Genomic DNA, 23,277 nt, shown 5'->3' with positions numbered 1-23,277 from the left:
CACAAAATAATGCCTGCAATCCTCGCAGAAAGACAGAAAGGAGGTTTCAGTGAACCATAACCCCTATGTAATATCCTGGTCTGGGATATTACGTTCTCCAGCTCACATAAAAAGAGAACAGATGTATTCCTGCACATTGCCCATCACACACTGCCCAGTCAACAGCTCCACCAACCCATCCAAAAGGCAACACAACCAAGCCACTGCAGCAGAGCAAACTCAGGATGCCAGGCATCCTGCACAGGAAAAAGTGTCAGACAGCATCTGCTGCCACGGCAAAAACTGAACCAGAAGCAGAACTACAGGCAGAATACTGTGAAACCATAAGCCAGGCTTGCACCTTTCGAATATTGTATGTTCCCTTATTCACAGCCTGAAGGTTTTTGAGGGACGATTGCCAGGAGGTAAGGAAGCCTCTGAAGCAGCTGCTCTAGGTGTTGCTATCTAAGCCCAAAGGATGCAAACCTACTGCTGCCAGCGAAAGGTCACCAGACTGGAACCTGGCCCAGCAGCTTCTATGAAGCACATGAACCAGGAGACTTTCAGACTACAATTTTTCAACATGAGAGTACGAATTAGTTTTCTAAATACAGACCTGTACTTTACATGGAATGAATGGCCTGGATGCCTGCAGGGCTGATGGAGGGTAGCACTCTACTCCAGATGACACAAAAGACTTCAGTTTAAAATTCAGGGCAGCTACTGACTCCCTGAGTCACCTTGGTCTGCATACTTCAAGCCCCAGCTCCCTGCTGAACAAGAAGATACTGATCCTCCCTGCCTCTCAGGGGAGGGGAATGCAATAAAGCTTAAAAGATCCCAGGATCTCTGCCATAAATCCCAAAGTTAAGGGAGGCAAACAGGGTTGTTCATTACGTACAAAAGCCAGGCTTCTTTTATTAAGTGCCTGATACGGATGTGGAAGCAGGATGCAGTCAGTAACAAAAACATTGGCCTCCCCGTGAGACACAACGCTCAGCTCAGACGGTGCTTTGTTTGTGGGGTGATGCATGGAGATAGCACCTATAGGTCTGCCCCAGCTTTGCATTCAGGCCTGGGAATAACCGCTCTCGCAGTGCAAACAAGCAATTCAGCAGCACAGCCCTCACCGGGGCACAGACAGCTCCCCCCAAAAGCCAGGCAGGATGCTTCCAGAGAACCTACGAAAAGCCAGTGGTTGGATCCTATGTTTTCCTAATTCAGAGGAAGCCTGGCCCAGCTCCAATTTCCCGCAACATCTCTTGGTGTGTGTGTGTGTGGGGGGGGGGGTTGGGACAGGCCAGATCCATTTATAGCTGAAGAGTCTGGCAGAGGGCTCAGCGCTGTGCGGAAAGGCAGGGAGCTGACAGCTCAGTACAGCCAGCTCCACCCAGCAGGAGAGGCAGGCTGGGGATAGAGACGGGGGGGTAGGAAAACTGCTTCCCTTCCAGCTGGGAGCAACGGGAGAGGGGTTGCTCCTCCACAGTGCCAGGCAGAGAAAAACACTCTCTACTTCCGAGTGAATTATAAAAAGTAGGGCAGCAGAAAACTAGCTTTGGAAAAACTGAAGAGCAGCTGAGCTGCAGCTACAGCCAGAAGCACTCGCAGGTCAAGCCCAGGCTGCAGGGCTCTGTGCCCTAACTCTGAGCCCTGCATCACGTCCACCCCTGCAGCAACCCAGTCCCCTATCACTGGAACAGGGCTAGAGGTGGCTCCCGGAGAGGGAGCCGAGGCTGGGAACTCGTCTTTGCTAGGAGGAATGAAAGCTCCCTCACTCCAGCATATTTACATCAGCCAACACGTTAAGTAGATGCAGTAAAAAGCCCTTGCCATCCCTCCTGGAAAAAGCTTGCCCCTGAGGACAAGGTACCAGTTTAAAGCATCAACATGCACAGACTTGCGCTATGATGACTTCAGCTTCTTCCCACATTACTGGGCATGAGACAGTAAGAGACGAGAGGTATTTATTTAGCTAACACAATTTATCTAACAATTGTGCATATTCACAGTAAAGTTAGGAAAAATAACCACTAAAGCTGCATTAGGGAATCACAGAGATGATGAGGCCATCAAAAAAAAAAAGCAGTCTAGACAAGGCAGTGAAATACCAGTGCTATTGTGCAGGCACTGATGACAGGAGCATCATAAAAAAAAAATTCTGGTCACCCACATTTAAAAATTATGAACTCAAATTAACAGGTGCAGAAAGGGCCTGGGGGAAACAGAAAACCTATCAAACAAGAAGAAACTTAAGAGCCTGGCTTGTTTAGCCTAGCCAAATGCAGGCCGAGAGCGGATAGGATTGCTCTCTAAATATATCACAGGAGACAAACAAAACTGCTGAAGCAAAAGGATAATGCTGGCATGACAGCAAAAGAATAAATGCACTGTGAACACATTTAGGTTGAAAATTAGAGGGGGAGGGGGGGGGAATCATCAGAACAGGAAGCTTTCCAGCTGGAACGGCTGGTTTTAGGATGAAGTTTTATCAGTGGTCTGATGGGGTTATAGGACACAGCACCTCTGCCCACAGGTATCCGAGTTCCCTTATGCTCCTGTTCTTGTTCCCATCTGGTAATTAGCACAGGTCATTATTCAGACGGCTCCTTCCTTACAACAGACCTTGTTGGGGATCACTCCAGTTGCAGAACCTAGGGCAAGCATGCAGCACTACTTTGCCCTCCCGTTCCGCAAGAGCTGCTCACGAGTAACGACTTCCAGGCTACAGGTCAGTGGAAAAGAGTTGTGTGGATGCACCCCGGTGAAGTGGGAGCCACCGGGCAGCCTAGCAGGAATGCAGGTGTTGCAGTTGGCCACCTAAAACACCCTCGAGGTGCCTCTGCCCAGAAGCACCCGATGCCCCACGCTATTGGCGGCGGAGGCTGCTCCGTGTCACCCGGTTGGATTCAGGGGAGAGAGGAGATGCTCTAAGTCCTCCTCTGCTACGGTATAAGAAAATTAACCGTATCATCACCGGTTATCATCAAAGCATTACCATTCCTGATCCTGAAACTGTGTTCAAACCATGAACTGTATATTATGGAATAATGAGAAAAAAAAAGGGGGGGGGGGGGGGCAAACCAAAACACATTTCAGGGATTAATTTTTGACATATGTGTCAAATACGAGAGCTTCATAGAAGTCTAAATTACCCTCTTCAGACACTGCCCAGCCGATGACAGGAGGTCTGACACCCACCCCTCCCACACCCCCCGCGGGACCGAGCAGAGCACCGCGCACACGAGAAATACCCACACCCCCAGGCAGCCGCCCGCTCCGGACACGGACGAGCCGGCCTCCCCCCCCTCCCAGGCGGCGGGGGGCGACGAGGGGCGGCGGGCGGCGGCGTTCGCCGCCGCCCGCCGCCCCTCGCCGCCCCCCGCCGCCCCTTACCGGCCGCCCGCCCCGCTCCGCTGCTTCCAGCCGGGCGGCGGGGCGGGATCTCGGCACTGCCCGCCCCCCCCCCCCCCCTTAAAACATCCCTGACAGGTTCCAAAGTTTGGGAATTCGATTGTTTCCCAAACCTGGATACCGCGTGAAAAGCGCTGTCGTCTCGGAGCCGTCCTCCCACAGACCATCCTCCCGCTGTAGGAGGTCCAGGAGTAACGTACGCGTCCGGTTATAAACTCCTTTGATCAGTTAGCAGACTGGCAAGGCATCGGTCATCCCAATATTCTCTTTTTATTTAAAAAAAAAAAAAAAATTATTTTACAAAATCAGGAGTGATGTAGGACAGACATCACTACCAGCTGATATGTTTCAACTGCTGATCTTGTCAAACCACTGAAATACTTCTATCTGGCGCAAGTTCACCAACAGCTGTATTATCCCCTGCATGTCCTATGCAACATTTACAAGTCCCCTTCAGCCAGAAGGTGATTGTTTTGCACGTAAACCATATGAGAAGAGTGACACAGTCCCAAAGTTGCCTTGCTCTGTCAGCAAAAGGTCTGCCTCCGCTGCTCTGCGTTATATTGTGCTGCATTACATACTAGGAACAGCTTTGACAGGACTCTCGGTCCACAGCCCAGTCTGGGTATCGTGGGGATGTCTGCTTACCTGCATAAATTCTCCTTTTTCCTCTAGCCCCGGGGAGGCTGACTGTGAAAGACATAACCCTCATCAGAAAGCCACGATTGTCTCTGCAAACTGAATGGTAAATCAGGAGGCTGTGGCAGGCACTAACAATCACAGCGGTTTCCTCAGTCAGGGTGGAGGCTCTCACTTTACTTACGTATCTCCTTGCAGCGGAGATCACCGGATTAGAATTTTCTCCTTCCCTAGCAAGCAGCTCCTGGCCGCTGAAGTCTGGATCCAGTCCCAGCTCTAGTTTTGCACTGGCTATGCTGAAATTTAATACCACAGTTTGCAACCAGCCTCCCAAAGCAGCAGGTGCAACTGACTGTTTTTTTCTGTGCTGAGATAAAGGCAGGGAGATGAAACCTTCTATTAGAGCTTAAACAATTTTACACAGTAACTGCTGAAACTGGGACCACAGGCAGCAAGGTGTCATACGCAGACCGGATGAAATGGGGACATGGCTGGCCAGTTGCCATCATACATTGCCTCCACCGACAGCTCAGAGACTCAAGGCAGAGAGCTCCCAATAAATACCAGGTGGTTACTGTACAAAAAAGTCCAATTCAAAACAAGGAAGGAGTCTAAATTTGTATAAAGGAGCCGAAAAAAATACAGCAGCCAACGCTGCTTAGTCCTCTGCACAAAAAAGCTCCATTTAGAGAGCTCAGCAGTGCTGGCAGGACAGACTCTCACGCTGCCGCGCTGGCCTTCCACCCAGTAACCCCGCTGATTGTGGAGCTGGTGTGACAAAACAGTGAGCAAATCCCAGTCCCTCAGGATCACCATGTCTTTGGCTGTGCCTGTGCATCTTAGGTCCCTCTGCTGGCAGCCAGACCGATAGGATTTTCAGCTCTCTGCTGCTCACGATTCACAGATGAGCCGTTCCCAAATAAAGTATTAGCCAGCACAGAGAAACTCTGCAGAGGCCCCCGAGCCCTCACTACGTTCCTCTGAACCTCGACCACACCGCTCATCAGGGAGTGAGGGACCCACCAGGTCATGCTTCATCCCTCACACTGAGAGACGGCACCGGTAGAGTGAAGGACACCCTGCGCTAGCTGTGAAATAGCACCTCTGCCTCTGATACTGCTTGTGTGATTTCCATCGAGTCAGATGTGCGTGTGCCTCAGCCTGTTATGGTGGGAAAGACACCTGGTGCTGGCAGCTCAGATGAGCCCTAACCATAACAGGGGCTTCTCAGGGCCAGATTTTATGTTTGATCACATGGGAGCCTGAGCTGCTTTTGTCCTTTTATTTTAAGTCTAAATGAAATGGCTGGTGCCCGGCTACAAAACCTGAGGAGGGCTCTGAGGGCAATGATCTTTTACGAGAGCAGATTTGCAATGCAGATAAAACAGGACGGGCTGATGAACGCCAAGTCCTTGTCCCTTGACCAACTAAGGGTTTCTCTGAGCTTGCAGCACTTCCCCACTGCAGATGCAGGAAGAGGGTGGCGACTGGGCACTGGCCATCTCTTGAGAAACTGGATTAACCGTTAGTTTGGAAGGAGGTTATCTCCAACTCGTGCCTTCCAAAGTGCCTGTATACAGTCAAAAGGCTACAAAATTACACATATTACAAAGATTGGGGATGTGGGGGTTGTATGGCTGGACCTAAGGCACAGCTGGGGTCAATGCTGTCACCCCAGTAATACGGCCCAGAGTGGATTCATGACAGAAACAAAGGCATGTGAATGAGAAAGACATTGCCAATTCAGCCTTTTCCTCAGCCTGGACTTCTCTTTGCTCTGAGGTATGTAGTTAAAGGGAGAAAAAAAAAAATAGCGTTACGAACAATCTCAGGGAGCAGAGATGCCTCCCGCAGCATGTTCTCTCTTGTTCCAGGGAGGCCCTCTGGGATACCATACAACAGCTCTAATTCACCCTGCCCACCTTCCCCGGCAGCAGCACACGTCTTTGGAAGAGAAGCTGAAGTCAGAGGGTGCACGTGGGTGAAAGGAAAGGCCCAAGTCCTTGATTTGCTAGCCCGGAGGGCAGACCTCTAGGCGGCCACTGGCTCGGTGCTTTGCAGGGAGCACAGCCTCCTCTCCTGACAGCCCTTTACTTTGGTTTGCTGTGTTGTTTTTTTTTCTTGGCTTTTTTTTTTTTTTTTTTTTTTTTTTTTTTACAGTCCTTTGTGTTTATGTTTGTCACTATTTGGTGAAAATGTTCCTGTTGTAGCAAAAGGTGATTTTGGCCGCATGTTTCTCCCAGACATAATGAGTGCTCCAAAGCCGTGCTGATGGGAGAAGGCATAGCCGGAGCGGCGAGTGCTGGTCCGACGCAGGCGTCTCTTGGGTGAGGGTGGAGGTGGCCTCTTTTTGGCTTCTTTGATCTTGAGCAGCACCTGAAATCAGAAAATAAGATGGGAAAAGTGGGAAGTGCATCATTATTCACAAGCACGGTAAACGAGAAGCAAAGAAAGGGAAACAAGCAGGGGTCCAAAGCTAAAAATGATTGACAAAACAGGATGGCAGGAGGGGTTGCAGAGCAAGAACTGAACAGGCAGCACAGGGTGGCAGCCTGGTAAAAGGAAAAGCAAATCTTACTCTAAAAGGCATTAATGGGAGTGTCATCTGTGAGACATGGGAGGGGATCATTTCAGTGTATCGTTCCTCACAGTTTTGCGATGCCTCGGTCGGGGTATTGCTGCAGCTCTTTTAGGCACTTCAGTCAAATAACCCAAAATGTGGAAACCGTCTCAACAATAGTCAAAAGTCCAGAAAACAAACATTTAAAAATTGGCTTACTTAATCTAGAAAACAGACTACTGAAGGGGATCTCCGATACGTAAAAGCTTTTTATGATGAGAATGGTGATCAAGAAATTCTCATATTCCTTGGCAGAAGGGAAAGAAATAATGCACTTTATTTGCAGGTAGTGGGCTCTCTGCTCCCACGTGGCCACCGAGATCATCTGCGGCAGGCATCTTTTCGGAAAGGGGCTGTCAAAGGCAGGAGGCCAGTACTGAGTGCCAGTGGCTCGGCAGAATCCCCAGCCATCGGACCCCTGTCATTCCTGCTTGGGACAGCGACAGATGTAGGTACTTGGCCTCTTCAAGCATCAGGCCTGTAAGTTCCTCTCATGCTGCTGGTTGGGGATCTCTGTACAGCAGGAAACCCAAACACTCCTTTCCTGTGACAATTTGCTTCCCAGAGGTAGAAAAGTAAAGTGCTTTTGCACTAGAGATGCTCAACCCAAGCACTGAGGCTGGGATTCAGGACCACAGCCGCGTCAGACTTCTACTCAACTGAAGGGTAAACTCAGCCCATTTTTACACACCTGAACTGCCCCTGTGTCCTGAGGACTTCCCTACCTAGCAGTCTTCTCTAGCATCCACCAACCCCCTCTGCAAGGGCTGAGAATTCCCCCTCACTCATTCTCCAACAGTCCTGGAGCACCTGGGGAGCTTCACAGACATCCCAAGGATGATCAGGGCAGTCACTGAGGAGCAGTGGGGTGCATGCCCTTGGGACTGTGCTCAGAGACACTCGTGTCTTGCAGCTCAGTGCAGGAAGAGGAAGGCAGCACCAGGTGGCAGCAGCATTTAGCAGATGCTCTCGTTCGAAAGCCAGCCCGGGTAGCTGTGTTTATGCCGGTATTCTTGAGGGGCCCGTTGGCTGTAGTGAGCTGCGTGCTCTCTGCCCGCTCCATCTCTCCCAGCCTCTCCTTGCACTAGTGGCCTTATCTTCATATTCCTGGGGAAGGGAGGGCAGCTGGTTTCAGAGGGGGGTTATAACCATTGGCTACAAATGAAGTAAATTCTGAAGTACAAAAAAATCCCCAGCAAACACATACGCCTGGGTGGAGGGTGAAGGGCTGCGGTCTGCCAGGCTAAAAACTCTACGGCAGCAGGGCAGGAGGAACACGCCACTCCCTTGCCACTGAGCCACAGCACTTAAACCCTGCACCTAAAAATAGTGCGGCTTCCTCGCTCCAGTGCAATCTGATCCACATCTAAATAATCTCAGTCTTGGTCCCAGCTGCAGATGGTTTGAACTGTGCCAAAACCCGAATTCAGTCCTCCTTCTCAAGGGACTAGGGGACAGACGGATGGCAGCACTTCCACCTACAGGGACGTACACTCTGAGCAATGCCAAGCCCATGCAATATGGCTCCACGGTAAGCTTAGGTGGTAATAAGCATCATTTCTGGTTTAATAAGGTATCTCCTTACTTTATCACTGGGAGTTGGCTTTAACTGAGCCTTCAGGAATCGAAAGCCAACTACAGGCAGCACACAGAGGGTGATGCTGAGGAAGATTGCTAGCCACACGTTTGGTTGGCTGAGGGTGTTTCGAGCCGTACCTGAAAAACAAAAGCATGATTAAAACCGTAACAGCAGCACCTCTCACCATCATTCACCTGAACCTTTCACTTTCTGTGGTTCCAAAGCACTTGGCAAACAGACCAGAATATAAAGCAGACACCATGTCCAACAGTGAGACCAACTTGCTGCAGAGAGGACAGCAATACCAGTATCGCTGAGACGAGCAAAGAAAAATGCAACGGCCGGACACAACTGCAGCAACAACTCAGGGAGACAAGGATGTCAGAGTGAATGCCACATCTCTTTACAAAGAGTCAAATCACTGCAAAGGATTGATATAAACGTTCAGGAGACCTTCTTCGGCAGCAGTCCAGCCCTCTCACCTTTTGCCAGGACTCTAGTGCAAAAGGAGGAATACTATTTTCTTACTTTCCAGCACCAGTTCCTGAAGCATATGGAGTGCTGACTCTGACTGCCCAGCGGATGATAGGATCACAGCCCTTTACGAGACGAGCATGTGTCGCTCTGGGCGTCTGCACAGACAGCGTAGCCTAATGGGTGTATTGGCAGAGCAACTGCCATGTGGTGGCGTGACACTGCCACCTTCTTTGAAACCAAAGTGCTCACTTCTGGCTTCTCCAAAACTGAAGGAAAGTAAGATAGAACAAACAGTCTGCAAAACCCTCATTACAGGGCTTAATGATGCTGTTGTTGGCAGTAAAGTTGCTGAATGTTTTCTTTTCAGTTGGCCAAATTCTGCTGTAATACAACTCCACTGAAATTAAAGTAAAGAAGTTATCTGAGTCCGGACTAGAAACACTTTCCTTAAAAATGGTTTCAGACTGAAACCTTATTAAGCGGCCCTCAGCATTATGGCTACGTTGACCTACGTAGTACCAACAGAGCAGCAGATAGAGATGTCCCTGGCAAGTGAGTTACCACCTGTCTTTGGAAACTGAACAGACACTCTGTCTTCTCTCACTCAGCGTTTTTGATACTAAAAGCCATCTTACAGTGGATGTGACCATCTGCTTGGAAGATACGTTGCAACAACTGACCTGCATCTCAGATAATTCTAAAATGGCCAAGCACCTTGGTATTGCAGTGAAGATGGGCAGAACAAGTTTGACTTAACAATTCATCCAGAAGTAAAGGCATTGATTAATACACCATTCTGAGACTTGAAACAAAAAGTGTTGGGATTTCAGAAGTAGAGTCTCGTAACAATGCTGTACCAATACTATTACTTTGCTAAGATTTCATCTTCCTCCTGATCAAAGTCTCAGGAGACAGACTCATTTTTATGTTATCCTTCACTTTTTGCATGTGTTCAGAAATCTGTTATGTAGAGTAACTCCAAATACCTGGTCATCTCTGGATTTTTTTTTTGTTGGGAATTTGCCATTTAACCTGACTGAAAGCTCACCATAATCACATGGCATTTTTCTCTTGTCTAACTGGATGTTGTGCTTCTATGCTTTCCTATACCAACATGTTAACTTATTTACAAAAGAACACACATCCTTCTGCAAACAAAATGCTCCTACATATCTGTAAGAATTGAACACCTGGAAACGGAATATAAAAGAGCAGCAGAAAGCATTCCAGCCAGCTCAGTAGGTTTATTTAAAGGACCATTCCTGCGCTTGCATGTGGGTGTGCATTCTTATGCAAGGAAGTGAATGTGGCACACCTTCAGCTGGATGGATGGGATTCAAAACAAGCATTCCCAGCAGCCCTCAGAAGTACCCTGGCATTTCTTGTAGAAAAGGCAATCAGTATATCAATACTAGAAATACTCGACAGATTTAAGCCCCGCAGTATGCCCATGCTGAGTGCAATCCAGATTTGTCCCGGGGCTTACCAACAAAGGGAAAGGAGGCTGTGAAGATCAGGTACATGCCATCACTATACATGGTGAAGGTGATAGCAAAGTAAACAGAAAGGCTGCCCCAGATGAAGAACTGGTTCACAACTGTCCAGTAAGAGGTGTCCAAGCCAATCTGAAAGAATGGAGCAATACAGCTGTTGTCAGTGCCTTAATTATTTAGCAGATCTGTGCTGAACACAGCTTGTCCTCTGCTTTGTACACCTGCCCCTGAGACTGTTATTCATTCAAATCTCAAGAAATACTAAGCCACAGATCACAGGATGCTGTGAGACCATTCAAGGCAAGCATTACTATGTTTGCCCTGTTGTTGCCCTCTTCTCAAGCATTCACCAGCGGCCAGTACTGGAGACAGGATACTAATGAGCCAAGCTTATGTCCCCACCCCAAGCTGTGATCTAGCATTGAAAGTTAGGAGAAGGAGCCTACAAGACCTCAGACAACAGAAACTATTATCTAGGGAGGTGTGATTGATTGGTTTTCTTTTAAGAAATTTCTCTCATCCTGCTAGTACCATCTGAATTTTGTACCACCCGAGCCTTAGCTGTTTCTTCCAGCAAGTGCAGGCCTAGCATCTGCATCGTGCATGGGTCCAGGCTACAGAAACAGCCCCATAATTCAGACCCTATAAATAACTGCCTGATAGCAGACAGACAGTCCTGTGCTTCAAACCCTTCCCATAAATAGAATTAGTCCTCCTCTGTTCCCAGCCTTAACTGTTTTGTCTGCTATGACTGCAAACTTCCCAAGGCAAAGACTCTGCTTTCCTGTCACCCTGATCTTTCGTAACATACAAATCTGTTGTTCTGTTGAACTGAGGAGAGTAATCTGGTGTCAAGAGACTTTTTATTGCAAGAATGCAAGATGCAGCAGCAAATACAATGCTATCAAGATCCCAAGTGGCCCTCCAGATGCTGTCTTCATAAAACAACAACTAATTCCTAAAAATATTACCTGGGATGCCTTACCTGTACAGACACCACAATCAGTAAGCATGTCTGGGCCATCAGTGCAAAGGACTGGTAGTCAGCAATGGCCTTCCCATCACTTCTCATTGTATTGTACATGGCCCCATAGGGGATGAAGAAGAGAATGAGGGAACTGTAGATCCCTTGCAACATGCACTTGACAAACACCATTTTGTTAAAATAGAGGTTTTGCTGGCCAGGCACATATAGCTGAGGAAACAGCATGCTCCAACGATCATCGACATCCTGAAAGTAGACAGGAGATGGTCAAATCTGCTGGCACCTACCCAGCTGACCACACAAGACCACTTAGGGTTGCCATGTCCCTGTGACATGCATTTCCATGAGAAAAAGCTTAGCACACAATTCACTCAGTTGTGCTGACGAGTGTGCCACGTGCCAAGGTCACCTAGACACATTTTCCGTGTTGAATTTCACCTTTCTTGTGCAGAGAAAGCTGACAAGTGCTGCAAAAAAAATGAAGGTACACTTCATCTTAGCAGACTGCATGGTCTGCTCTCCTGAGAGTTGCCTGGAAGCTAAGGGATAGAAAATACCTCCCCTGGGTCCACACACAGGCAAGGCTGTCTGACCCTTAAGTGTCCAGAACTGAACACTGTGAACCCTTGTGGAACAGCAAGTTCCTACTTATTTAACTTGTAAAAGGCATATAGGAGCAGCTTTATTGCTCCTATGTCTTGCTGAACAATAACAGCATATGAGGTAGAAATGCGTATGTGAAATTACTGCAGGAAGACTTCCACTAGAAAGGCTGAACCTGGAAAACCTGGCTTCGGAGTTCTAGTTCATTCATTGTTCTGTGTGGTCATTAAAAAGTCACTTGTCAGGCTTCAGGAACAGGGCTAATAAGATGTGACTACTTCAGGGGAGTGTTGCAATGGCAGCTTTTACTGTAGTCAACAGCCTAACCCAAAAGTCTCACTGCACACAGAAACCCACAGGCCAAATCAGGGTAACACACCATCTCCTCCCTGGTGCATCCTTTTTTTGTGCTCTCAGTTCTCACTGGCAGGAACCTATTTTGGGGGCTACCACAATAGCTAGCCAAAAAGTCAGCTGCTTTTGCTCCATGGAACCAGCTCAAAGCACCTGGAGATAAAACCCCTATAAAAACGGTGATAGAAACAGTACCTGATCGAAGAGACTCATTCCTAGCACCGGGAGGGAGGTATATACCAAATTGTAAAGCGTAATGAACCACTCATCATAGACAGTCTAAAGAAAAAAAAACAGAGCATGGAGTTAGCAAAAGGCTGCCTTTTCCATCTCCTCAAAAGTATATGCAATTAAATGCTGGAACATCTTGGTTCAAAGCACTACTGAGACCAAAAGTGTAAGGTGACTCAAGCTCAGCAGCCCTAAACGGTTCGTACCATAAGCTGTGAGAATACACGGGGGAAGGATCCCGTTATGCTAGCCCTGTTTGCTCAGCATCCACTGCCGGCCACAGCCAGAGCAGGACACCCCTCCACGGCAGCGCTCTGCAGCAGGCAGCCCGTGGGCAGGGGCGGATGGCAACCGTCCTGCCCGCACCCTTGCACCCTCAGCCCCAGGGCTAACACTTGCACGCTATCTGCGCTTCCCAGGGTCTGGGCTGGGTTGGAGATTGGTTTGTCTTAAACTGACACCAGCTTTTTCGCTGCAGGAGATTTGCTCCTCTTGCAAGCTGCTGAAGCACACCTGGGGTTAAACAGATTGCTTCAAATGTGCTAATAGGGCAAGCACAGGTCTTACACAGATCTGCGCCAAACTGGCCAGGCCTCTGTGTAATCTGTATCCTTGTTTGATGCCTGTTGTCAGTTTGAACACTTTCGAAAATCCCACGAGGTACCCATGTGCTCCATAATGCACCTAAATGTCTTCAGGCATCTGTCCTCTACCAGCAGCGCAATGAAGGAAGCAGCATCTGCTTTATACTCATACAGCTGAAGAAGACAGACCTGTGTGCCGTTCAGTAAGGGGGGGGCGGGATGGCTTAGCTTATTTCCTTTCAAAATTTTTCCAGATGCTTTACTTGAAAATGCTATACATGACCATGAGAAAACAAAAGCTGGACCTACCTGTGCTGAGAAGCCAGAGAAGAAGCCATACCAGAAATGCACTAACGTGAAGGCAAAATTCTTATAGAAGAAGTATTTGAGGAACTTGCACATGCGGATGTAGGACCACCGGCCGTGGACCAAGAGCAGGCGCTGCAGGTAACGGAACTGTGCAAAGGAGAAGTCACTGGACAAGACCGCCTGCATCCCCTCCTGGCCACTGATACCAACCCCGATATGGGCAGCTGCAACAAGAAGGTTATTGATCATGTCATTACACCGAGAGTTTTGATTACCCCATTTTTTAAATGAGTTCTCTGCACTGGGACAGTGTGATAATTCCCTCCTAGACTTCATAAAAAGTCATGTGTAAAGTTATTTTAAAAAAAAAAAATTTTTTTTGGCACTAATTCTTTCAGCAGCATTGCGATTTTGGCTGTGGTGATACATTTCCAGTAACTGGGCTTGTATTATTTGAATGAAATTACACCCTCAGTGACAATTCGTGTTTTCTTTCTGAATGTTTTCCAACAGCGTAAATGCTGTTGTTCATAACAGCTGCTGTTATGAAAAAATAACTTTAATTTATATTGACATGTGACTTGTATTTACATGCATGCATGTCCTTCCAGCAGCCTTAAAATACTGCTCCAGACAAGCAAAACCTTCAAATACCGTATAGGTTTTTCAGACACAGTGCTATAAGGCAGACTGTAGCCTTTTTACATTTCCTAGGCTTTATAAGTTCAATCAAATAATTAGATAGAAGAGTCACACCTTTTTTAATAGTAACTTGGGTTTATTAAACGTGGACATAAGTTTAATGTGACAGCTAATTATACAGCTTTAACTAAGGAGAACAATCTTGATGGCTGGAGGTTGGTTAGATTCAGAGGCTTCCATGGAACAGTGAATTGATAAAACCCCAATGTCCCAACCCTCTCGTGGGGGGAGTGGGTTCGTTTCTAATTATCATGTACACTTTAACTTTTCTTATCCTTTCTTTACTGACTGCCTGACTTATCTCCCCTGAAGCTGCCTACTAAGCCTTTTCTTTCTCAATTAAAAGGCTCCAGTTAATCAATTCTTGCAAATTAACACAAGGAAGATTAGCAATAGGCCCTTCTGAATAACCTTAATTTAATTACACCTAGTTAGGGGATTTTTTTCATAAATTCACTGAGGTAATGCAGCATCGAATGATGCTCAAGGACAAAGGGGCCTAGAAGCCCGTGATGTATAACTCAAGGGAGATAATTGACAAATGGCCCTACCACATGGAAATGTGGAAAAAAAATCACGTAACATTATACAGACTATTTACAGGCATGAAGATTTTCTTTCTGCATTGCAGACAGGCCCTCTCTGAAACAAACTTGTTTGTTCTTTTTATTGCCCTTGTGATAGTGGCCATGCAGACACACAGGTGGACATCTCACAGCCCCAGCGGGCTTTTGTCTATTCTAAAGTAGAAACAGAGAAATAAGAAATAAGCGCAACCTTAGCGTCCTGCGATCCTGGTGGTGGGAGGACAGCAAAGGGCCCTCCTGTGTGTCCTGGAAGGCAGGAGACACGAGTAGCCTATAGTGACAGTGCTCTGTAGAAACCTGCCAAAACTTGGGACACAGCCACTCGGTGCCACAAAGAGGGTGGTACAGAAGGCGCTCAGATACGTGTTCCTGCTGCTAGGCCACCTCGGATAGATAGCAAATACATCAGCGAGTCGGTTTGCTAGAGCATGCCGGCTGTCGGCCATCACTCACTTTTGATCATGCTGACATCGTTGGCACCGTCTCCGATTGCCAGGGTCACAGCCTTCTTGTACTTCTTCACCAGCTCCACCACCTGGGCCTTCTGCAGCGGAGTCACCCGGCAGCAGATCACCACTTTGCACATGCAGGCTGTTCTCACCAGTTCCAGCTCCAGATTCCCTTCCAGTGCGTAAGCCTGAGAAGAAGGAGCAAAGGGGGTGTTCAGGTCAGACTAGCAGCAACTCGTGGCCTGACAAAGAGGATGCAGCTGGAAGGAAATGAGAACTGAGCTAGTTCTGCCATTTGGCAGAAGGAAGGTATGAGATACCCCAAGTGAATCCGTCCATTCAGTCGCAGGGAGCATCCACGCGGCACGACACCATGCCACGCAGCGTGCACCTGCGAGCTTGCACCTTGGATGCACCACAGCTGGATACGCACAACAGCTGCTCTGGCCGATGTAACCTGGCAGTGCAGCAGAAGTGTCAAACAACAGGAGCACTAAATCAATGAAGCTGCTGCTGGGCCTGAGACAGCCTTGTGTATCTCCATGCGAGAGAGTCTCTGCTCATCCCTCTTGGTTTATTTTTTAAGCTCTGGGAGATCTGTGGTATTAATAGAAGAGATTTCAATTTGGGAGTACTTAATTAAAAAAAAACATGGAAAAAGCTGAGCTCAGGTGGGCATGACAAAGCAAAACACAAAGCCAGGGAGAAGGCAACTTTGCCCTGAGTGCTGAACTTTTAAATCAGTCAGCCGTGTTATTTCTATTCGGGAAGCACAGCGATAATTGGATGTCTGGTCACCCCTCCAGCTCTGCATGAGGAGGAGGGAGCAGTGTCAGCTTTTCATATTTTTTTCAGATCATGCTTTTTGACTCTGTTATAAGGGTGTCTCTTCTCAGTAGACATGCATGGAAGGAATCTATGGGGCTCTCTCCTCCACAGAGCCATTACAGCAGACCCACTGTCCTTTCTGTGTAAGGCAGACAATCCTTAGGCCAGATATCCTTTCTTCTTGAAAGAGCGAGCTGTGAGTCACCGGCGCCCCCGCTTCCCTCCCGTCAGTGGCAGGCAGGCGTGCTCAACAAGGGAGACCTTTTCATGGTTTAGCTTTACTACCAGCTGGTCAGTGCAGTTAGAGATGGCTTTTGCCACAACATCCTTGCTGCACAGCACTAGCAAAATGTTATCACACAGTGTATTAATGGTACTGCACACAAATTAACTAGTACGATGATGCCATTACAGATGCTGATGTGCTTCTGTTCACTCGCTTTGTTTGAGCAAGACCACATGTGTGCGTGGCCCCAGTGCTGCCATCCCACCTATCTACACGTAAGGATACGGCACTGAACAGATGCTGTGTTTGAGTGGGACGGTATCAGCACTATTACCATTGTTCAAGCTCTAGGTTCACAGAAATAAATAACATATAGTTTTGTCCACACTGTCCTTGTGGTCCCCACCCAGGAGAAAGTCATGGCCTTGGTGAGACTGGCTGTGTCCACTCTGCTGCAGGCTATGTGGGCTGGCTGCTCCCACACAGCACAGATTTGAATTTCTGGGACATATCTCCTTGCCAGGGTGTGGGTGAGTATGTGGTTTTCCAGGAATAAAAAGAAAGCTTTGTCACCACTGCCAGTGGTGCTTTTATAGTGCAGCACTTGGGGTCTGTGCTGTAGGCTGAAGGGATGGAATAGGAACAGGCAGAGGCTTGCAGCCAGCTGGGATGTCAGAGGATTCGCCCGTGCAGATGCACCAAACTTGACAGAGCTCTTGTCTGTTTTGCAGTGGGGATTTAAAGGGGATTAAGGCCCTGGAGTTAAAGAGAGAGCAAGTGTAAAAGAGGGAGAGAGGGTACTTGACAATGTAGACACTGCCTGAAAGTGTCCCCTCTAGTCCAGGGTCTGTATACATGGCACACAAGCCAAAAATGGAGCAAGATGAGATTTTTTTAATAGTAATTTGCTGGGCTGGTATAAAGCTAGGAGTTAAATTTGCTGGACTGCCATCAAAAGAGGTAGCAACAGGAAACAGAAGCATCTTGTCTCTGAAAGGCAGCGCCTCCCAGCTCTTTTCACGTCTACCTATTTGCTTCCCCTGCAATCTGGGAAAGCAAAATACAATAGACAAATAAACCTGATCTAGACTAAGCCTTCCTCCCAGACAGGTTGAAAAGTATCTACATTGTTTTTTTCTCTAACCTGTTCTGAAAAATTTCCAAGGGTGGAAAATCTATTTCAGCGCTTCACTATTCTCACCAGGAAGACATTTCACCCAAAACTCTCTTATCTCTAGTTTAATGCCATTACTTTGTTTACCTGTTATTATCTGAAGGGTATTACCAAGACTGATCAGTATTCTCCAGGCTCAGAAATCCTGTCTCTCTCAGTTTTCCCCTATGCTTTCCAGATCATGCATGACTGTTCTTACAGTTTTCTTTGTACTCCCTCTAGTTGGTCTACATTTTCTCAAAGAAAATGGCCCAAATAAGTTGAATTATTTCATCTAAGACTTTACTGATGCCAAATGAAGCAGGAGGTTTTCTTCACAATTCTTACAGATGATGTTCTTACATACATATCTCTGATTTTGTATGTGTGTAGTTGATTATGTGAAAGTGCAGAACAAGGCATTTGTTCTTACTGAATTGCATTCTCAATTTTTCCCATGTATTTCTCCAATTTGTTAAACTGTTTTCAAGTCTAATCTTGAACTCCATCAGGCCTGCAGTTTATCCCAGCCTGGTGTTATCTGCTCTTTTTTTAAGCAGTTAATGCAAACGCTGAATATCAAATAGATGTGGGATAGCCCCCTGCAGATGCCCCTTAACTGTTGTTTTAGATCAGCAGTGAGCCCTTAAGAGCCATACTTTCCAAGCAGTCTTGCATCTGTCACTTAACAATTTCATCTAGACCGTATTACTTCAGTTTGATTGGAAGAACATCACGGGAGAGAGCATCAAACAATTTATTAATTAAGTTATAGGACATATATCCTATCTGTTAAATATATCTGTTATCAGATATATTTAGTAGAATATGTTCTTGGCATACTTGAAACCCATGTCTGATGTTACCTTCTTGCTGCATCCAGAAACTGCCTGATTATTTTTCTAGTATCTTTCTGGAAATGAAAATTGATCCAGCTACTCTACCCCTCTTGTTTGCCTAACATCAGGGCCATCTCTTCCCTGTTCAGCCTTCTGAAACCTCGCCCATCACCTTTGATGTCTCAGATAACCACTGAACCTAATCTTCAATTAGGGAAAAAAAAAATCCGTTCCTCTAGAGCTAAATTTTTAAAGCATTTTCAGACTTCCAGTATGTCCCTATCACATTAAGTTCTTCAGAGAACTCAGCCCTAACATGACTCTGAACCTTCCTTACCAGGCTGTGGCCAGTGATAACGAGACCGTACACCCCATTTGCTTGCTCATCAGGCATAACATTTGGTTTTTTTGACGATTTTTCAAACTGAATGTTGATTTCATCACTGTCCAGAAAGGAGTCTGGCTTCATCTTTTTCCTTGCATTCCTAAAAAAATCCAGAATAATAATGAAAAGCTTGTAAAGATTTATATGTTTTATTAAATCAACTTTATGAAAATAAAAAATCAATGCTTCCCTTTGATAGTTTTGTTCAATTTTCCCTGTATCCCTACAACAACATGCATAGTTTAGCCACTGCTGTTTGTGTGGATCATCCACATGCTTAACAAGTGTGTGCTAAACTTGTGCTGCTTTAAAGTCAAACAAATCATCTGAGTGTCATGAAGGGCAGTATCCCAAAGGGCATACCAATTTTCTGTGCATATTGTCCGGCAACCACCTATTTCAAGAGAAAAGGACTGAAAAACTTGCCCGTTTTCCATCTATACCTAAGAACTCATGTCTACTGAGGAGGCGAGGGAGGAAGGTAGATTTCCAAATAATGCTAGAAAAGCACCATATCCAGACCAAGGACCACAGTGTGGATGAATGGCAATAGCAGTAGAGCAACAGCATAGCTCAAGCCTGGAGCCAAAGGCTTTGTGGCTCCGGATCACTTGTAGAATGTCAGCTGATATTACCTGCCTGTCTCTGCTTTCTTATACATTTATATAGATTTGACCTCTTGGATCAAGAAGCTTCAGGGTTTATCCTCAGAGGAGATTTCTACATTGTGTTTAGCTGCTGGATCTTCCAGGGAGCCAGCTAGTCCTTATCTAAGGTCTCTGAATGAACTGCACCAAGTAAAGCCCACAGGAGAAAAAGGTGGAATAGTACAAAATACAAATAGTGTCAGTGCACAGCAATGAAGCTGCATATTTCAGCCATTTACCTCAGCTCATTAAGTACGTCATCAGATGTGCTGCCTTCAATAATGAAAACATCTTCCATGTCATCATTCAGCAAGTTGCAGGAGTAACCAATATTCATTGCCGTCTCTGGGAAAGATAAACCAGGAGGATGACCCATCTTAGCAGCCCCAAACTCACCCACCGTCTCTGTGGCCTTTTTACACACATGACAAAAGCTCTCTTTCTCACTCAAAAGAGCTCTGAGCCTTTCAGAGTCAACAGTTTAAGAGAGCCAGGAGAGTCACCTTGATGGACGTAGCAGCAAATCTCCCCTAATTGGGCTTCACAAGGCCACAGAAAAAAATAATTATACCAAAATGAAAAAGCTTAAAACACCCTTTGGCCAATATACTTGGAGCAACAAAAAACATTTCATGTTGATTCAAAAAAATTTTTTCAGGATTTTTGACTTTCCCTCCCCCTACTCCCAGAAAAGCCCCAAACCATAGTTCTGAAGAAGAATATCAAGACATTTTGTTCAGAAAATTCTGAAAAAAAAGTATTTTGGTATTTCGTAAGCAAAACGATTACATTTGGAACATGACAAAATGAAATGTTTCATTTTTCTCAATAATTCTCTGCTCATTTCTTGGATGAAATTACTTGCAAACACTTTTGGCCTCCCTGAAACACCATTGTTTCAGTGAAATTACTGTTTCTCCAAAAGAATTCATTGGAGTCTATTTACCATTCTTTCCAACTTAATGCTTTCTCCAAAAGCCTATGTTTCCTCTGTTTCTATTCTGGATCATTAATGCCAGGATCAAACTGAAACAGACCCAACATCCACTTTAGGATTAAAGTTCCTGGAAAGCAGGACAAGATTTTTTCCACCTTCTTCACCAGGATGGTCGACTGTAGTAAAGTGACACCTTTTTACAGCATATGACAGGGACTATGGGATGCTCATTGTCACCTCTCCAAAGGCAAAGGATGCTGCCTTCACACTGCTTCCAGCCTCAGGGCAAGAATTAAGAACAGGCACTAGCTACAGTTATCTGGTCTACTTCCAGATAACTGGAGTTTTGCCTAGCTGGCAATGAAGCAAAGCCCTGTAAGTTTGTCTTCTGTGCAGTTTTCAAAGGAGAAAGAATGAGAACATGGGTCTTAGCAGAACCATCCCACTGGTGGGAGAGAAGAGAAACATCCAAAGCTGTAGCCCCATTACCTTGCTTGTCTCCAGTGAGAACCCATATCTTAATGTTGGCTTTGGCAAGAGTCTCAATTGTCTGCGGGACTCCATCTTGTAACTTGTCCTCAATCGCTGTGGCACCTAGCAGCTTAATAGAAAACATCAGGGAACTGGTAAGTCTTCCCATTGCTAGCAAAGGAGAAAGCATTAGACCTCCAGGTAATTACTCAAGCAAACACAAATGAAATCCAGGAATAAGGTTGTACTGATTTTCATTCTTCCTCAGCAACTTTACTGTACAGAGTAGAGCCCTGATCCTGCAAATGTTCTAGTCTCTAATCCCCCAGGCTCAGATAGATCATGAACATCCATGAAATGATTTGCCAACAGGTTTGCAGACCTACAGGTCTGTGTTCTTCCACGTGTCGCCTTCACAGCAGATAGAGCTTTACCTGAGGGACAAAGACAGCTGTGGATCCATGTCCCCAAACCTCCATATGCATCCTCTAGTGTGGAGCTTGGTCCCAGCTATATTGTACTGCAGCTGTCATATGGCTGCTAAACATCTTCTCTAGCCCATAACAGACCTGTCATCACCCCTGCTCCACTCTGTCACACAACTAAACCACAGACTGCTTAGGACACAAACCTTGGTTATTTTAAAGTTACTGCTTTTTCTGCATTTTGGAGATACTTGGTGGCTTTAACCTATCATCAAAGGGACATGAAGGTTTCACTGCTAGCTCAGGTTTAGACAGCATCTGCTACCACCTACCTCCTGCTGTTGGGAGACTAAATTCAGAGGTTGGCTTTAAGCCCAAGATCCCTTTTGACTTCCTGGGATGTTCACCATTCATGAGCTATGAGTGTTATCAATGTAGACAACAGCTCTGACAGAACTTCTCTATAGGGTCCTCAAAACTGCACAGTCCACATTTTACAGCAGTAGTCCCTGGTCCAGCTAGCGAGAGCTTAAATGCTTGTAGCATACAAAGCCACCTCCTGGGAGCACCTGCTCGTCCTTGGCAGCCTGAGTCTGAGCTGGAAGCCCAAAGATGGACACTGATGTCAAAAGTGCCCAGGAAGAGGGGCTTGCATTCCCCACAGCCATTGTCTTTCTGGAGCTGCAGAAAGGCACAATAGTATTGTTGACAGGCCTTTGCCTGTCTGCCCATGATCTGGTGTAAGAGCAGCTGGAGGGACACTCGTGATGCCTTCCTGACTGTGGATCTTCCTTAGTTTTTAGGTCAATCGATGATAAATAGTATTTTTACTACTATTCTGTGAATCTAACCACGTTCCACCCCTTTGTGTCCTTATATCCTTACTCCCTCCAAAGGGCCCCTAGCAGGAGCCTGCCACACACAGGGGCTTCCGCTCTTGCCCATCAACCGGACTATGATACCTGGCAGTCCTCTACACCTCCACAAGACCCATCTACTGCCTTGCTGACTCTGGCTGTCACACCCGCTCTCTGTCACAAGCCAGGTTTTCCTACACCCACCCTCTGTTCTTCCCACAGCACCTTCGGGAAGTAAAGTCACTCCTGTACAGAGTACAGAGAAGGGTCTTGTGTAAACAGTGTTTTCTTCTGAGCCACACTTCTTCCTACTGTGAGCCCATGACATTTTCTCTACTCAGGCCATGAGCTTCATAACCCTTTCTTGCAAAGCAGCTGGCCCCTTAACTTCCTAAATCTCCATGTCTTTCCTGCTTTGAACACGGCCCACAGAGCATTTGCACAATGTCGGTCACACAGTCCTCTGGACTGGAGGATCAGCATTTTCTGCTCCTCTGTTGAGACCCAGAAGGGCAGTAGGCTCTGCCCCATGGACTATGCAACTTCCAGAGGTCAGCATCTCCTTGGTTCACACTTGCTTCTTCCCAGGCCCTGTGGCATCCTGAGCGTACAGCTAATGGAAGGAGCAACGGTGCGGCTCCCAGAATTTCTGAGATTTCAGAAAAGCACTGCTGCGAGTGCAAAAGCTGAATTGCTTCCCCTCAGATCCCACACATCCTTTTTATTCATTATTCACAGCTCTAAAACACAGGCAGACCCCCCAGAGCATTCAAAAAGCTGTAACAACACTCAGGGAGAGAAGAACGACTTGAAGATCACAGTTTGGCCCTATTTCAAATTGACACAAACATGTTCATGGACATCGCCTCCCCATCCTGCCCAGGGCTGCAAGAACAAAGAAGATGCTCTCTGAAATGGAGGGGCACTGGGGATTATTCACTGCCTGCTATTTCAAAGACAGGAAAATAAATAGATCAGCCATTTGCACATACAAAGGATAGCTATGAAATATTTGTGTCCACATCATCTCCCTTAGGCTCTGGTATGTCACTTCATCACGAGAAAGCTACTCCGACACCCACGTGAGTTAAAATAAAACCATTCCCCTGCACTGGTGGCTGACACCCCAGTTATGGGCTCCTGACGGAGGTGCCAGTGAAAACCCAGGACTGCCATATTCCTATCCGCTCCCATCACACAACCCACTGGGCTGTTTGCAGAGCAATGTTTACTGAAGTCATACTGAGCTGTTTATTGACAAACCACCATCCTCGCTGCCTCCCCCAGAGCTTGGCCCAGATTCCCTGAAACACCAACCATTAGGTCTTTTTCAATCTCTTCATATAACTCTGACAATTTATCTTCCCGTCCTTCCAAGGCAGTGCTTGCTTCATGGTGACGCCTGATCCAGTCCTGAAAGTAGTCTTCATCCAGGTTTTTATAGGCCACCACGAGTGTCCTCAGACCTTCACCAGCAAACTCCTGTGAGACAGTGGTGAGGCAGAAT

The 23,277-nt window shown here is 46.7% G+C and overlaps 1 protein-coding gene across 3 annotated transcripts in view; it reads right to left on the bottom strand.

Annotated features, from left to right (window-relative positions):
* Positions 1-3,656: 3,656 nt before the first annotated feature.
* The window catches only part of LOC143172350 (phospholipid-transporting ATPase ID-like), a 93,270-nt gene continuing 73,649 nt past the window's right edge, over positions 3,657-23,277 (bottom strand). For all 3 annotated transcript variants that reach the window (XM_076361680.1, XM_076361681.1, XM_076361679.1), the window contains exons 18-28: positions 23,088-23,252; positions 20,507-20,618; positions 19,320-19,425; positions 18,386-18,533; positions 15,007-15,190; positions 13,265-13,488; positions 12,336-12,419; positions 11,184-11,429; positions 10,192-10,330; positions 8,235-8,365; positions 3,657-6,405 (exon numbers count right to left, since the gene is read on the bottom strand). In XM_076361680.1, coding sequence (XP_076217795.1) covers positions 6,184-6,405; positions 8,235-8,365; positions 10,192-10,330; positions 11,184-11,429; positions 12,336-12,419; positions 13,265-13,488; positions 15,007-15,190; positions 18,386-18,533; positions 19,320-19,425; positions 20,507-20,618; positions 23,088-23,252 — 1,761 coding nt within the window. In that variant the 3' untranslated portion in view covers positions 3,657-6,183. The remainder of the gene's footprint in view (positions 6,406-8,234; positions 8,366-10,191; positions 10,331-11,183; positions 11,430-12,335; positions 12,420-13,264; positions 13,489-15,006; positions 15,191-18,385; positions 18,534-19,319; positions 19,426-20,506; positions 20,619-23,087; positions 23,253-23,277) is intronic.

This window comes from Aptenodytes patagonicus, chromosome Z, assembly GCF_965638725.1.
Source record: "Aptenodytes patagonicus chromosome Z, bAptPat1.pri.cur, whole genome shotgun sequence".
NCBI classification, from domain to species: Eukaryota; Metazoa; Chordata; class Aves; order Sphenisciformes; family Spheniscidae; genus Aptenodytes; species Aptenodytes patagonicus.
The sequence above is the reverse complement of the archived record's forward strand: the minus strand, read 5'-3'. Positions and strand labels throughout refer to the sequence as shown.